The 15,455-nt window shown below is 36.5% G+C and overlaps 1 protein-coding gene across 2 annotated transcripts in view; it reads left to right on the top strand.

Annotated features, from left to right (window-relative positions):
* The first annotated feature begins 99 nt into the window (after nt 1-99).
* Nucleotides 100-15,455, top strand: part of LOC129751565 (protein encore) — a 219,403-nt gene continuing 204,047 nt past the window's right edge. The window contains exon 1 of one of the 2 annotated variants that reach the window (XM_055747150.1): nt 100-577. Coding sequence is in view for 1 of the 2 variants with exons in the window: in XM_055747152.1 (XP_055603127.1) it covers nt 539-577 (39 nt within the window). In the remaining variant the exon portion in view is untranslated. The remainder of the gene's footprint in view (nt 578-15,455) is intronic. The other variant, XM_055747152.1, reaches the window with a different exon arrangement.

The following is a 15,455-nucleotide window of genomic DNA, read 5'->3' as shown; positions in this document are numbered from 1 at the left end:
ATGCTGGCCCGCTTTAGTACGAAGGATGAGTTCACCGGGCGGCATTGTGCAATCGCACATCATAAGGCCGTCCCTTTCTGCCGTGCGTCGCATAAGAGAATTTTCTCAGTTTGGTAATTTCATTTCGTGCGAAGGTGCCTGTTGAAAATTTCGGGATTCGACTTCCTAAAATCGAAATTTCTATACAATCGGTACGGTTCCATATTTTATTGGCTTATGGTGTGAGGCTCTCGTGTGGCGTGCATTCCTAGTAATTGCACCAGTTTCAATTATTATTGAGTGTTTAGGCCAAAGATGGCGACAAGTGAGCTACGAAATCCTGTTTCTTCGATGCGTAAAGAAAATTTGGGTGGAAAATAGTGGTGGGTCGCGTTCCGTTCTTTTTTCCGCCGTTCGCGATTCCTACAAGGACAAACAGAAGCAAGTGATTTTTTCTAGTTGGATTTTTTTTTGCCAGTGCCGTCAGTGGTTGGGGGGTTTGTTTTTTGCCTTTCTTCGCGCGTTGTGGGAGTGAAGTGAGATTTTTTTTCCTATCTTCATGGATGCTGCGTATGTGAAGAACCCAGTTTTCTTTAAGGTAGGTCAAAGAGATTACAATAATCGAGAGGGGAATTTCCAACTGGATTATCGAAAATGCACCCGGGGGAGTGGGTGGGTTAAGCACGTGTTTCTAAATATTTATCTTTAGGATTTAGAAATTCCAGCAATGACATCTTTTATTGTTGTAATAAAAAAATTGGTAAACAAAACTAACAATATCTACACAACTTATACCTACTAATATTTCGTAAATGGTCCCCCACATTTTAATAGCAGTATCCTTTCATAATGAGCCCACATACAAATGTCATTGTAATTGTAATTGTTCTTTTTTAATTTAACACCAGCCTATCGCTACAAAATTATAATTAGGTTCCAGAAAATACAATTTGACTGTAACCTGATTAACCGTGTTCGACTAATGGTAGTCAAAGTAAAGCATATTTCGAAATTAAGCAACACAGGCTCCGTTTCTTCTATATTTTTCGTCTCTTCAGACAATTAACAGAAACGAAAATGTATCCAGTTGTTAAAACAGACACCATCATTTCCTCATAATAATGCTGTCCACTGTTCATAAACAACCAAGTCATAGAAATGACTAACATTCTTTTGCCTGAGCATCATTTTGTCAGTCGATCGTTATGAAGCTTTAAAAACAATCCGTCAAAATATCATTTTTTTCTTCTATTTATGAAATTTGATTCTCGTTATTTTTTAATGATTTTATAAATTTTCAACTAATAGAAAACTAATTAATATACTGTTTTGTTACTTGAATTTGACAGCTATTTTACATTCAAACCATCTAGAAAATGTATTAAGAATTTTTGAAAAAACTTCAAAGTTAACATTTTGAGAGACTTTAAAATATTTTGCTATTTCCCCATTTCAATTTTCTGATAAAAAAAAATCAAAATTTTGCCAACTCTGAAAATAATCCATGTTTTACCAGTTTTACTCTTATATGTGTTGTGAGCCTGCTTGGTTGAATAATAGACTGAGTCGATTTGGGGTCATTTTTGAATTTCTCAAACCCTGGGGTCTTAAAAGCTTCGTTTTGGCCCAAAACTCATCTATGATTTTTTGCAGAATTTTTAAGTAACGTTTTCTTGAGTAAATTTGAACTTTTAGGTTTGTATGGGAAAATTGAATATTTTGTACTGAAAAATCAACATCAGCCGTACCCTAGGCTGTAATCGGTCACGGCGACGGCGTGCATTACTGTGTTTATGGAAGTTAACGGTTTGGAAACAGACTCTAAACTAACATAAACCTGAGAGGGCGGTTGCACGTAGCCTGATTCGATATGAGATCATAGAAAATAAATTAAAAGGTGATCCAATATCGTATACTTTTTCTTTGATGATCCATGTTGATAAGGTGAATGGGAGTTGAAACACTTGCCCTCCCTTCCGTTGGACAACAACAGCATTGCGCAGTGGAAATATCACAATTAGTGGTCTTAATGTTGATATTTCCACTTTTCCACCATGCGCAAGTTAGATTAGAATAGACAGTATTGTAAATGAATGATAACTGCCAAAATTAGGTAGGCAATTTAATTGTACAAGAATTAGTTGGATGAGGATGTTAACAATTGGCAGGTATTCAATGTTCAATGTGCTACTAGGCAAGGTAAAGTAATAGTTTCCTTCTCCCCAATGCTCTAGTAAGTGTGCATTTGCGGTTTATGAATTTCGAAGGCTTATTCTTAAATCAAGCATTTTACAAGAACTAGAGGCTTATTGGATCAAGGTGCTGTTTAGATAGTTTTCTGTCAAAAAAATTCCTTTTCGTTTGAATACTTTTTGATAGAATTGTCTATTTTTTGGTTAGGTGTGAAAGTCAAATAATGAAGTAAAAGATAGATGATAGTCCAGCAAAATAATATTGGAGATTTATAAATAGGAGTGTAATTTATTTCATCCGAAACATATTGAGGAAAGTTGTTCTGTGAAGTTGTAAATGTTCGAGATTTTAGAAGAACAGCATAGTTCTTTCTAGTTTTAATACTTTTTTATTGTAGTTCAATCTTATAGCTTGATTAGGTTTGAAATTCAAATAAGGATGTAGAATATAGAAGGTATGATTTTGATAAACAAGAACCTACTCGTCCAGGAAAATAATATCGGGGTTAAGTTGTTCAAAATTAGCAATGAGGTTTTAGAAGAACAGCATCGCAATTTGCATTATGGTTTAGATCCTGTTATTTTGATAAGTCAATGATAGTACAAAAGATATTGAACATGCAATTCATAATTGTATCTCTATATTATTTTTTAATTTCCAAAATATTTGGTACAATTATTATTTGTGTTTAGCGAAATTCTATTAATTGCTGCATTGAGAGATTGCTTCTTATCTAGATGTTTTGTTCTGAATTCGAAAAATATGTTATTTTAGTCAATCTAAAACGATAATAAATTCAAAGTTATTGCATCGAGTAAGGTTAGGTGACAGGTAGGGACAACTCAACTACGGTAAGATAGTGAACCCTTCTGACAATGATATCGAGGCGTTGGCATATGATAACTTTTGCTACCATACTGTTACTGCTCGGTTGAATTGGAGGTTGGGTTAACTCGAAGCTCATGTAGGACCCAATTGTCCCAGTCCGTCGAGCACTATCTTAACGCTTCCCTCAACTGGTGCTTCAGAACCCTCGGGCTCTGCTGCTGCTATCCTACTCTGCTATTCTACTCTCATGTAAATTTTCCTCTTCTGTCCCCCGATCTGTTTTTCCTTTCCGGGTCAGCCAGGTAGCTCATAAACCCATACAAAAAAAAAAAAAAGAAAAATCAACATCATTTTTGTTTCCTCTGTGGAACCAAGCTTGCTAATGGTTTTTGTGCCAATTTATAAATTTCTTACAGGAAATTTTCCGCTGAACAACTTTGTCGACTACATCGAACCTGAGGTTACAGATGAGGAACTGAAGACTGCGAAAGTGTACGACAAGTGCAAATTGTTTCAATCTGGTAACCCGGATATAGTGCAATTTCGTCGTATTGTGAAAAAATTGGACGACGGAACCGATATTGCCTTGGGTACGGTAATATTAACATTTGCAGGTAAAATCCTGCCGCAACATGTAGAAGTGAATCGAGTCCTATATCCGGTTAAACAATATGTTTACCCAGTGCGCCAATGCGGAAATTGTTGGCGTTTAGGACACGACAAGAAAACGTGTAAAAGCTCTCGACGATGCAACAGTTGCTTGAGCACAGTGGAAGAAGAAGAAGATAACACACACGAATGCTCTACAGCCTCCCCGCGTTGTGTTAATTGTCTAGGCCCGCATCGGGCAAACGATTTCAAGTCATGCCCCAAGATCCTACAAAAAAAGAAAAACGATAAAGAACGCGAAAACACTTTCTCACAAGGAAAGATTGATTGGTTTTGTGCAACACCAACAACAACAAACAACTCTCAAATCCAAGAATCAAATTCTGCTCCACTCACAACACTACCCAAACCAACGATTGATGTTTCTTGCCAAACCACTCAACACGTTAATGGTCCGCCGAGTAAACGCCGCTTAGGAAATGATTCGGACGAGGAGCTTCCCCAACTCGAGGTAAATATTTCGGAAGGGGTTTGCGAATCGATCCAATCAAACATCGAATCCGAAGAAGTCATCGAAGTCGTGGTAAAGGCTATGCAAATCGACGAAGCAGATGTGGAACAAATATCCAAAATTCAAGATATGGTTCTCCCGAAAATAGGCGCTATTTTGAACGAAAAAATACGCAGTTTTTTGGGGGAATTGCGTTTATGATAACTGCCACGTAGAGCAATAATACATCGAACATAACACCGCTCCGTTGTTTACAATGGAACTGCAGAGGCTTGATTAGTAAACGCCCAACACTAATACATCTAATTAACACCCACGAAAGTAATGTAATATTACTTAGTGAAACGCATCTCGATAACTCTTTGCACTTTAATATCCCGCATCATACCGTTTTTCGAAAAGATGTCAGAAGAAATGCAATGGGCGTTGCACTTGCAGTTCGATCTGACTTTCAACCGCTTGCATATGATGAAATACCGTCACATCGTGAATTGCACCATGTTGCTTGTCAGTTCCGCAGTAGCATAGGAACTATCACAGTCGTATCCGTTTACATTCACCCACAATCTGACGTCACAGCTGAACAACTGGAACAATTTTTGCGATCGGTCCCAAAACCTTGTATCATAGGAGGTGATTTTAATGCCAAACATCATCTCTGGGGAGGTGAAAGCGAGAACACCCGTGGTCATCGTTTGTACCAGGCAATTGAAGCTGCGAATCTTGTAGTTCTGAACAACGGTCAGCCAACTAGGTATGATGTTAACAGGTCGTGGGGCGCTATCGATATCACGCTTGTTTCATCAGATCTTAGTTTGTGCTTTGACTGGAATGTTTTGGACTCTCCGAACGGAAGTGATCACTTTCCAATATTGGTTCAATGGAATGCAACAGGATCGTCAAAACCGTATAATGGAATCAACGTTCGGAAAACCAACTGGGAGTGTTTTGCCGAAATTATTGAATCCTCCATGGTGGATATGCCAGCACCACCATCATTCGACGTCTTTTTTGATAAAATTTGGCAAGCTCTTCTTAGATCGACACCGGAAAATAAACCCCCGTTGGAAAACAAAATCCCGCAACCTTACTGGGACGAAGAATTGTCCGAAGCAAAACGTGCGACGAGGAATGCATTCCGTACATGGAAACGGGAGCTTTCAGCCGACGCGTATGAAGTGTACGCGAAAGCTGAACGTGACTTCAGAACGATGGTGAAAGCAAAGAAGTCGAAAAGTTGGAAAACATTTTGTGACTCCTGTGATAGTACCACGACTTTAACCACGCTTTGGAGAATGGCCAGAAAATTTACTGGTCGCAGTAACTCGAACAGCAACCAATGTATACCCGAGAATGTTATAAACCAGCTCATGGAAAAATTGGCACCTTCAGCCGCCAAAAAATCAACGCCAATATTTTTAAGATGTCTATGCTGTGATCCATCAATCTCCAACATCACTATGAATGACATGAAGGCCGTTTTGAAGTCTGGAAAAGACTCGAGTCCTGGTGTAGACGGTGTTCCGTATTCCGTGATTGCAAACTTACCTTTGGTAGCTGCGCGTCAACTCCTACTGATATACAACCACATTTTCAACACTGGTAGGGTTCCCACTATCTGGAAAACATTCAAAATCGTAGCTATTCCAAAATCAGGACAACAGCCAACCTCAGTGAATGCAATTCGTCCTATAGCACTAGCATCTTGTTTTAGGAAAATCTATGAATTGATTATCAAGGAAAGGCTGGAGCACTATATTGAAAGTAACCTGTTATTCCCAGACGAAATCAATGGTTTTCGAAAGGGTCGAGGCACGATGGATGCTCTTCTTCCGCTGGTAAACAATGCTTCGGAAGCTTTAACGAAAAGGGAACATGTTGTCTTATGCAGCTTAGATATAAAGAGTGCGTACGACAATGTGGAAATAGATGTTCTAATCAGCGAACTTAGAGCAATGGCGATTCCCGAATGCATTGTAAGTAGTATTTTTCATCTGTTTGAAGAACGGATCCTTCATGCGTACACGGACTCTCAAACTATCTCACGGACAACGTGGAAAGGCTTGCCCCAAGGTTCTCCACTAAGCCCAATTTGCTTTAACGTCGTGATCAGTCGCGCAATACAAGCTGTTCCTGCCGGAGTAATTAAAATTAATTACGCCGATGACACAACTCTCGCTGTACGAGGCAAACTGCTTGATCGAAGCTGCGAAAGACTCCAGACAGCAGTTGACATATTTGCTTCCCAAATCAAAAGTTTGGGTTTAGATCTATCTCCTACAAAATGTAAATGCCTTCTTTTTTCTAAAAATCAACCAGATCCACCACCTGACGTCAGAGTTGATGGAAACATAGTAGAATATGTCAGATCTTTGAAATTACTTGGGATGCATTTTACAAGAAATTTGACATGGTCTTACCACATCCAACAAACTAAGAAACGGGTTACACCATATTTAAACTTTTTGCGCAGCATATCTGGGCAATATTGGGGAGCACACCCAACATCCATGATATGTATCCTAAAGACCTGCATCCGCTCGATACTAGATTATGGTTGTATTTTTATGACCGATATCACTCAAAAAGACGCACTGGTTCTGGACAGAATCCAATGGGCTGCCATTCGAACTTGTTTGGGATCCACTAAAACAACTCACACTGGTTCCCTTGAAGTTGTAGCTGGACTGATGCCTTTACGAAACAGACGAGAGATGATGACTATGCGGTTTGTGAATAGGAGAGCGTCTTTGGAAAGCTGGAATCAGCAATATGTAACACCCGTTTTGAGCTGTGGAATTGAAACCAACGGTCTCCATCGAGCAATTAAAAAATACAACGAATTCTTCCCAATCAAAATTCTTCGCAACCTTCCGTGCTTCTTATTTGGTCCAGAAGTTCGCAAAAAATATATTTCAGTTGATACTGCGGTTCGCAACATACTAGCGGAAGATCGTGAGGGATCCACTGCAGAGGTAGTAACCAGATACCTCGAGGACACGTACAGCAACGCAAACCATCTTGGGACTGATGGCTCTAAGGATATCACCTCAACTGGTTATGCGGTAGTTAATCAATCTGGTGACCGAATTGCCAGCATAAAAATTCCGGTGTCAGCGTCGATTTACATGGCGGAATTACTAGCTATCAGAGAAGCAGTCAAAGCTATTCTTAGTTCTTCGCCAAATGGAGTATTTGTCATTCTATCAGACAGTCTAAGCTGCCTTTCGAGTCTTCAAGCAAAAAGTATTAAGCCTTCAAACCCTGTAGCTTGGTACGAAATTAAATATACCATAAGCCAAATCGAAATGCTGGGTTCACAGGTTCATCTGGTATGGGTACCATCTCACCGAGGTATACCAATCAATGAATTAGCTGATCAGGAGGCCAAGTCAGCTTGCATCAATGGATCTTCAGGAGACTACGAATTCACAACTTTCGACATCGCTTTTCCGGCTCGTCAAATGGTACTTCAATCTTGGCAAAATTCTTGGAATACAGCGAATAAGGGCCGTTTTTGCTTCGGAATTTGCTCTCGTGTAACTTTACAACCATGGTTCTACACGGCGAACATGAATAGAAGGCAAATTGTTATCCTGTCCAAGCTCATCACTAACCATTCTCGAGTTCCTGCTCATCTGGCTCGGAATCAAATAATCGCAGATGCAACGTGTACGTGTGGTGAAGGTTTAGCAGATCCAAACCACATTATTTTTCTATGCAGTCAATATGAAACTCATCGTAGACCACTTTGGAGAAGCTTGATTGATAAACGTATTATTCCGGATTTAGAAATTATTCTGAAACACAAAGATTTTGAATTATATAAAGTGATAGCTGATTTGATTATAACATGTAACATAGATCTTTAAAAAACATTTTTTTTACAACACTTGGCCGGTTATGTAATAGAGGTGAAGCCAATAAATAGTTAAGCAAAAAAAAAAAAAACTTTGTCGAATATCATAACTTTGTATATTTTTAGAAAAAAAAGTTATTAGCTCTTTACCAGGTGTATGTCTTTTGGCATTGATAAGCAAGAAATTCAATTGACACCACTGCTGGGTGCCTAGCGAAGTATTGCAAGACCACTTTTCATGCCATACTTCGAGGGGCACAAGCAGTGGTGTCAATTGAATTCATGATTTATCAATACAAAAAGACATACACCTGTTAAATAGCTAATAACTTTTTTGTCTAAAAAGATACGAAGTTATGATATTCAACAAAGTTGTTCAGCGGAAAATTTCCCTTCGGAATTTTATAAATTGGCACAAAAACCATTAGGGGGCATCCATTAATTACGTAACGCTCCTAGGGGGGGGAGGGAGTAAGCTCGAGCGTTACGAATTGTGACATAGGGGAGGGGGGGAGGTGTGCTCATCGTTACGTAACGATTTTTTCCTTAAAAATTTTAGTTTCATCGCAGCTATTATGATGTCATGCAATTTTTGCAGAATGATAAGTCCACCAGAATCAGCTTAAAATTTGTAAGCTTCAACATGATTAAACTGGCATGTAACCTTCCCTTTTTTAATGATTCTTAGATAGACTCCTTAAACTGTGTATTGAATATCCAAGAAATAATCGCTAGAAAACCGAATATTAGATATAAACATTTACCCCCAAGAACTCTATTCAACTTTAAGACGGAAATTTTACTATTTTTTTCTCAATTAATTTAAAAAATGCAATTTTGGTTGTTCCGACGAATATTACTTAGTGGGGTGTATTTTACATAATTGTTTAATTTATTTTGCTCCTTGAACAAAATAAATTAAACTAGGTAGATCAAGCACAGAACAACTAGTAATAAGACAATCATTTTATTTTATCAGATAGTTATCATCAATGAGTACTAAGAAGCGATTTGGATAGATATTAATTCCGTTTCGAAGAACGTTAATAAATTTTATATTAAAATCTTTTCTTACCATCGAAAACTATTATTCAAAAACATGAAAAGATGGGGGGGGGGGTAATTATCAGCGTTACGTAATTTTCATAGGGGGGTATGTCCAAGCGTGACAATTTGTGACATACGGGGGGGAGGGGGTCAAAAAAGTGCATTTTTTGCGTTACGTAATTTATGGATGCCGCCTTAGCAGGCTCGGTTCCACAGAAGAAACAAAAATGATGTTGATTTTTCAGTACAAAATATTCAATTTTCCCATACAAACCTAAAAGTTCAAATTTACTCATGTAAACGTTACTTAAAAATTCTGCAAAAAATCATGGATGAGTTTTGGACCAAAACGAAGCTTTTGAGACCCCAGGGTTTGAGAAATTCAAAAATGACCCCAAATCGACTCAGTCTATTGAATAATTCTACTAAATCAAAGCAATCGAAAGATTCACCCCCCCACTTACAGAAGAAGATGGTAAGCTAAGGTTGCCAGAATTTTTTCAGCACGTATCCGGGCCGGACAAACCGGGCAATTTTTATATAAAAACCTGGCAAAATCCGGGCATTCGATTTCAAATTGACGACCATAAATCCGGGTAATATCCGGGCTGATTTTGTCAAAACTCAGAAATTCCTCAACAAAAATCCAGAAAAAAAATTAAAAAAAAAAACATTTTTTTACTAAAACTCATCGATAGATTTTGAACCGTATTTTAGGCTTCCAAAAAACCTTTCATGATTATTTTTATAAAACTTGCTCAAAAAATTTCGTTTTTTAGCTGTTTGTTGTTTTTTTTTTTGTTTCATTTGCCAAATAAAGTGAATAAATCCGGGAAAAATCCGGGCATTTTTCAATGGAATCCGGGCAACCGGGCAGGGCCGGGCCGGACTGTTCTCAAATTTAGCATTAAATAACCGGGCAAACCCGGATAAAACCGGGCAATCTGGCAACCTTATGGTAAGCTATTATCGTAATACCTGAACTTTTCTTTTACTGTGGTTGAATTAAAGGGAATCTTTCGATTGCTTTGATTCAGTAGAATTATTCAACCAAGTAGGCTCACACTACATATTAGAGATACAAATTCATCAATCGAAAACGCTCACTGAAGCAGATAGTAAGTTGCAATCAAAATATCGATACTTTTCATATATATCCGAAAATTTTGCTTCTTGCTTTAAAAATTGTACAAAATGTTCCAGAGCTCTTAATTTAGATGACTGTCTTTTTTTTAATTTTGTATAAATTACTATGTTTAAATTTTAAAATTTGTTACAATTTTAGTTATTTTTGGATTTGGTATCTTGAAAATTTTATAAACTCTAATCCTTCGCAGAAATGTTTACTCTCAAAAGTACCTGGAGTGTCAATTTGACACTCCTGGCTGAAACCGCTATATTTCTCTTGTTTGTACAAATTTTATAGTTAGGAACCCCGTAATATAACTCAAATATGTTTTTTAGACAATATATAACACTTCAGTTGTCCGTTATTAGAAGCCTAAAAAAAAACTTATTTCAATAAAATGACTGTAGGTTAGCTACGAAATGGTCATTAATTTTTCACTAAGTGTCCAAAAAAACTGGAGTTAGAAGCTATACGTTATATAAAAATATAGGATATATTTTTTTTTTTGATTATTTTAACGATCATGAATCCATCATCATCATCATAATGATCATCATCCAGTGAAAACGAATTGGAAAATATTTATTCTGCATTTTTTCGAATAAAAAATTAATTTGAAAAAAAATTCGATGGACTTTTTGTGAAAGAAAAATTGAGTTTTTTGTCTGCTCAACTCCAAAAAACTTAGGATAGAAGATATATCGTTTATCATTAATTCGCTTTCCAACAGCCTGAATAAAAAAAAAGTGATGACTACAGTGTCGTGTTTGTTTTAAAATGTCCATCTCATGAAAGAGTCAGTCCTTCTTGATTTTGTATACGTGGAAAAAATTGTCTGCTATTACGTGGACATTGTAGGACCAGATTCGACCGGACACCGAAAACTCTCACTATTTATACCTTTTTACGTTTTGGGCCTTGCAATAATTTCACAACAATGACTCACATTTGATTCTCAGGAAAAATCCAAACAAACAAACTTATCAATGGTCGCTAACGGAAACGTAAAACAAAATACCATCATGTCACCATCTACCGCCCAGTTAAGCGGTTTTTCAACTTCAAACATGTGTTATAAAAAAACGACGGCAGATTTTTATACGCTTTCTTTTCCAATACATCTCAAAACTGCTCTACTTTAAATAAAAAAATTAGTGGAATGCGAAAAATGTACGCTTTTGAAAATAATTAACCAAACGTTGAGGTGTTCAACTGGCCCTATTACCGCCCACTCGACTTTTTCGGTTATCGATAATGTTTTCTTAAGGAAAAACTATCTAACAACACGGAATATGTTCTTTTTAATATTGTCCATGTAACGAGCTGTCAAAACCATATTTTGGATCTTCAGAGAATACATTTTGTGAAATCTTTCCCGCAAATTTTGTACAAATTTTAACAAAGTGCGTTGACTGACAAAATGATGATTCCCGGCAAACAGCCTCAAGTAATCGGTTACTTTTAGCGATAAAACATCATTTTCTAACGTAATCAAACTAAATGCTGCTTACAATTTACACTTTTGACACAATACATGCGTTAAAAACAAAGAAATTGGTCGTGACCGGTTATTAGGAACCCACACTTTTTTTATACACCAATTACCGCCCATCACTAAACACTTCGAAAAACAACAACTATTGAAAAAATCAAAAAATTTCCGATGCAAATCTTTTCTACAAAAATCAAACTATCATTTCAAGTCGATTGTAGGACAAATAGGTACTATTTAGTAAACAAAACCCCTTTTTCCCTAGGAGCACAGTTATGCTTAGTTCGCTAACAGGCGTCGAATTCAATAATTTGACCGGAAACGAAAAACCAAATATTTTATTTCTGGCTATAGTTAGCATAATTAAGTGATGATTTTTCAGTAAAATGGTCGAACAACGATGCCGACACAGAAAACAGGTCTTATTTTTGGAGAAAAAATTCCAGTTTTTTCGAAATACACACAAAAGGGTGATTTTGGGCGGTAAATGGTGACTTGATAGTATATCTACTAAATCATTTAAATCATTCAAGAACGTACAACGCAAGGTGAAGTAAAAGATTCATGAAAATTGTTGTCAGCTGAAATAATTTGCAAGCGATTCTTTTTATCCAAAGAAATCACAATACAACACGTATTCGGGCTATCTGATAAAAGTTTTGTTGCCAAGATTTTTCAATAATTTACACTAGAAAAATTAACAAACATCAAAATTTCCACGGAAGGAGAAAAAAAACGCGATTCCTTGTTTATCTCCGGAACATCAAGGCGAGACTTGTTGAAATATTTTTTTTGCTGGAAACCTTCCAGGTGCTTATAAACTGGTTATCCTAGCGGGTCAAATATTTTGCGCACAATTTGACCACCATATTTTGTTTATTTTTCCGGTGGGTAACTTTTTATCTTTTAGAAGTTAAGTTAGGCCAGCTTATAAGTCAGTTTCTGTATTGGACCCTATTTCTAAAACTACTTACCAAATTTTCACCAAATTTTTGACATGTTTTCATTCTATTACTAGATAGGTTAATTATAACCTTGATCAATGTCCATCCATGCATTCAAAAGTTATTCACAAAACAAAGTGTTGTATTTTATTAAATACATTTCTTTAATATGCTTATCTACACACTATTAATTTTTTGGTGTAAATTTATGTCAAATTTGATGCACATAATTGAAGCATCACTTTTGACCTAAAATTACAGCAGTGAAAGACAGAAACGCATGAAGCCACAAATTCTAAGACTAAAGTTTAATGACATATTCGACATAATATTACATCATAGATGATGTAAATTTATATCCAATTGGACGCACATAAGTAAACCATCTGTTTCGACATAAATTTAGATCGTTGCAAAAATTACATTGGTTTTCAGAAATTTTTGGAGAAATAGATTTTTGTGGACATACATTTTAGTGAATTTCCACTGTTAGTAAAAATACTGGTAATTAAACGCTAGTTTAGTTTCAAATTATCGGAAAAGTACTAGAATTTTCTATAATTTTTTTTAATTTGAAACTAAAATAACGTTTAATTACCAGTATTTTGTTAACAGTGAAAATTTACCAAAACTTATGTCAATGAAAATTTATTTTTGTGAAAATCTATAAAAAGAAATGTAAAAATTTAGTCTATGAGAAAAGCATGCTCCTACCATATAATTCTCTCACGAAGGGTGGTATAATTTTGTTGTGGAATGTGTATGGAAATGCTCTTTAATCTTATTCAAACTTTTCTTGAAAGCATCAGTGTGGAAATGTCATCTTCGATGTAGCAAAACATAAACGCTGATCCCATTGAAAGTTAGTTTTATTAAAATACTAGCTGACCCGGTGTGCTTTGCTACACCTTTCAAAATCAAATAATGTTTTCAGAAATTATTTAAAAAAATATTGTTTTGTTGGCATTGTTTTAAATCAAATTATGACATAATTCATAAGCAACCGCTATAAAATGAGAGCTGTAGCTGGAGTTTCGAATTGCAACACAAAGATAACTTAAACTTATATTCTGAATCTTGATCTTTAGATTAGTGTTGAAGATCTGATAATTTTAATCTGTTTCCTTAAGCTTCGCCCTAAAAAAGGAGAGTCTCAAATAAATTGTTCGCAAGTAATCTAACTTATAAAATATGGTTATTTTTGCTTGATATGTTCTGGATTTATGCTAAAAAACTGATAAGAGGGCCCCCGCTCCTGTCCTTCCCTTTACCCCCTGCTGAATGGTGATCGTGATCATTAATAATCATACCCATTTTTTTTGTTCCCAAAAATCCTCTTATATCAAATATAGTTCCAATGGTTGATGAGTTTTGAGGCTTTACAATCAAATTTATATGGAGCCTCCTCCTTTCTTCCCCTCTCTACACTGTAAAGCGTATTGGTCTATAACAATCGTAGAAACATATCTCCTAACCAAGTACCTTTCCATTTGTTGGCTTCGTTAGCATAAATTGAGAACTTTTGCTAACAAAATTGTATTGGGCTCACCTCCCCGCTCCCATGTACCTACTCACTGAAAGGAGGATGGTGTGTCAGATACTCATAGAATCATACCAACATGATTTTCCATGTTAAGTTTTGTCCATTTTTCGAATTTTGTAAAAAAAAAGTTGAATTTATAATAGAAACATTTCTCGTATCCAAATACCCTCACATATCAAATAAGGTTCAATTTGGTCGATCAGCTCTCCAGTTATACTGAAAATTGTAAGGGAGACCTCTCCTCCCCCTTTTCATCCATCTCTTGGAAGAAGTGAGGGATACCAAATATTCATAGAGGCATTTCTCGTACCCAAATATCGTTCCGTGCCAAATAAGGTTCCATTTGCTATTGTAGTTTTTGAGTTATGCAGTCAAAATTGTATGAAACTCCTCTCCCTCTTTTCTTTCTCCCCGCTGGAAAAGGATGGGGTCTGAAACAATCATTAGAACATGTCACGTTCCCAAATACCCGCCCATGCCAAGTTTGGTTCTATTTGCTTAATTAGTTTTCGAGTTATGTAAAAAACTATAAAAGAGCCCCCCCCCCCCCCGCTCCTTTATATCTCCCTACTGGAAAGAGGAAGGGGTCTCAAATAATCATAGAAATATTTTTCTTATCTAAATACCCTCCCATGACACATTTGGTTCCATTTGGTTTATTAGTTTTTGAATTATGTAAAAAAATATGAAAGAGGCCCTCTCTCTCTTTCTACTGGAAAGAGGGAGGGGTCTCAAATAATCATTGAAATATTTTTCGTATCCAAATACCTTCCCATGCCGAATTTGGTTTCAATATCTTGATTAGTTCTCAAGTTATATGAAAAATTGTAAGGTAGCCCCCCTCCCCCATGCTATCAGCCCACTGAGAGGAGGGAGGGGTATCTCAAATTCATAGAAATATTTCTCGTTCCCAAATACCACCCCATGCCAATTTTGATACCATCTGCTTGATTGGTTCTCGAGTTATGCAAAAAATTGTCTTTTGTTTGGGAGGCCCCTCCCTCCCTTCATGAGAGAGGGAGGGGTCTCAAACCACAATAGGAACCTTCCCCTGCCTTCAATACCCTCACCTGCCAAGTTTCACGCAAATCGGTTCAGTAGTTTCCAAGTCTATAGGGAACAGACAGACAGACAGACAGACAGACAGAAATCCATTTTTATATATATAGATTAAAATTTGTAGTTTTTAGTTCATGGTAGGTACCTATATTTGTTTCATGTTGTAATTTTTTTTTATATTCTCCTGTTAACTGAATTCCTATAATCCGAAACTAATTCTGTGTTTGCACATGTTTCTGTATGTGTGTGTCGTTCAAATGAC

Source organism: Uranotaenia lowii, chromosome 3 (assembly GCF_029784155.1).
Source record: "Uranotaenia lowii strain MFRU-FL chromosome 3, ASM2978415v1, whole genome shotgun sequence".
In the NCBI taxonomy this organism is placed as follows: Eukaryota; Metazoa; Arthropoda; class Insecta; order Diptera; family Culicidae; genus Uranotaenia; species Uranotaenia lowii.
The sequence above is the reverse complement of the archived record's forward strand: the minus strand, read 5'-3'. Positions and strand labels throughout refer to the sequence as shown.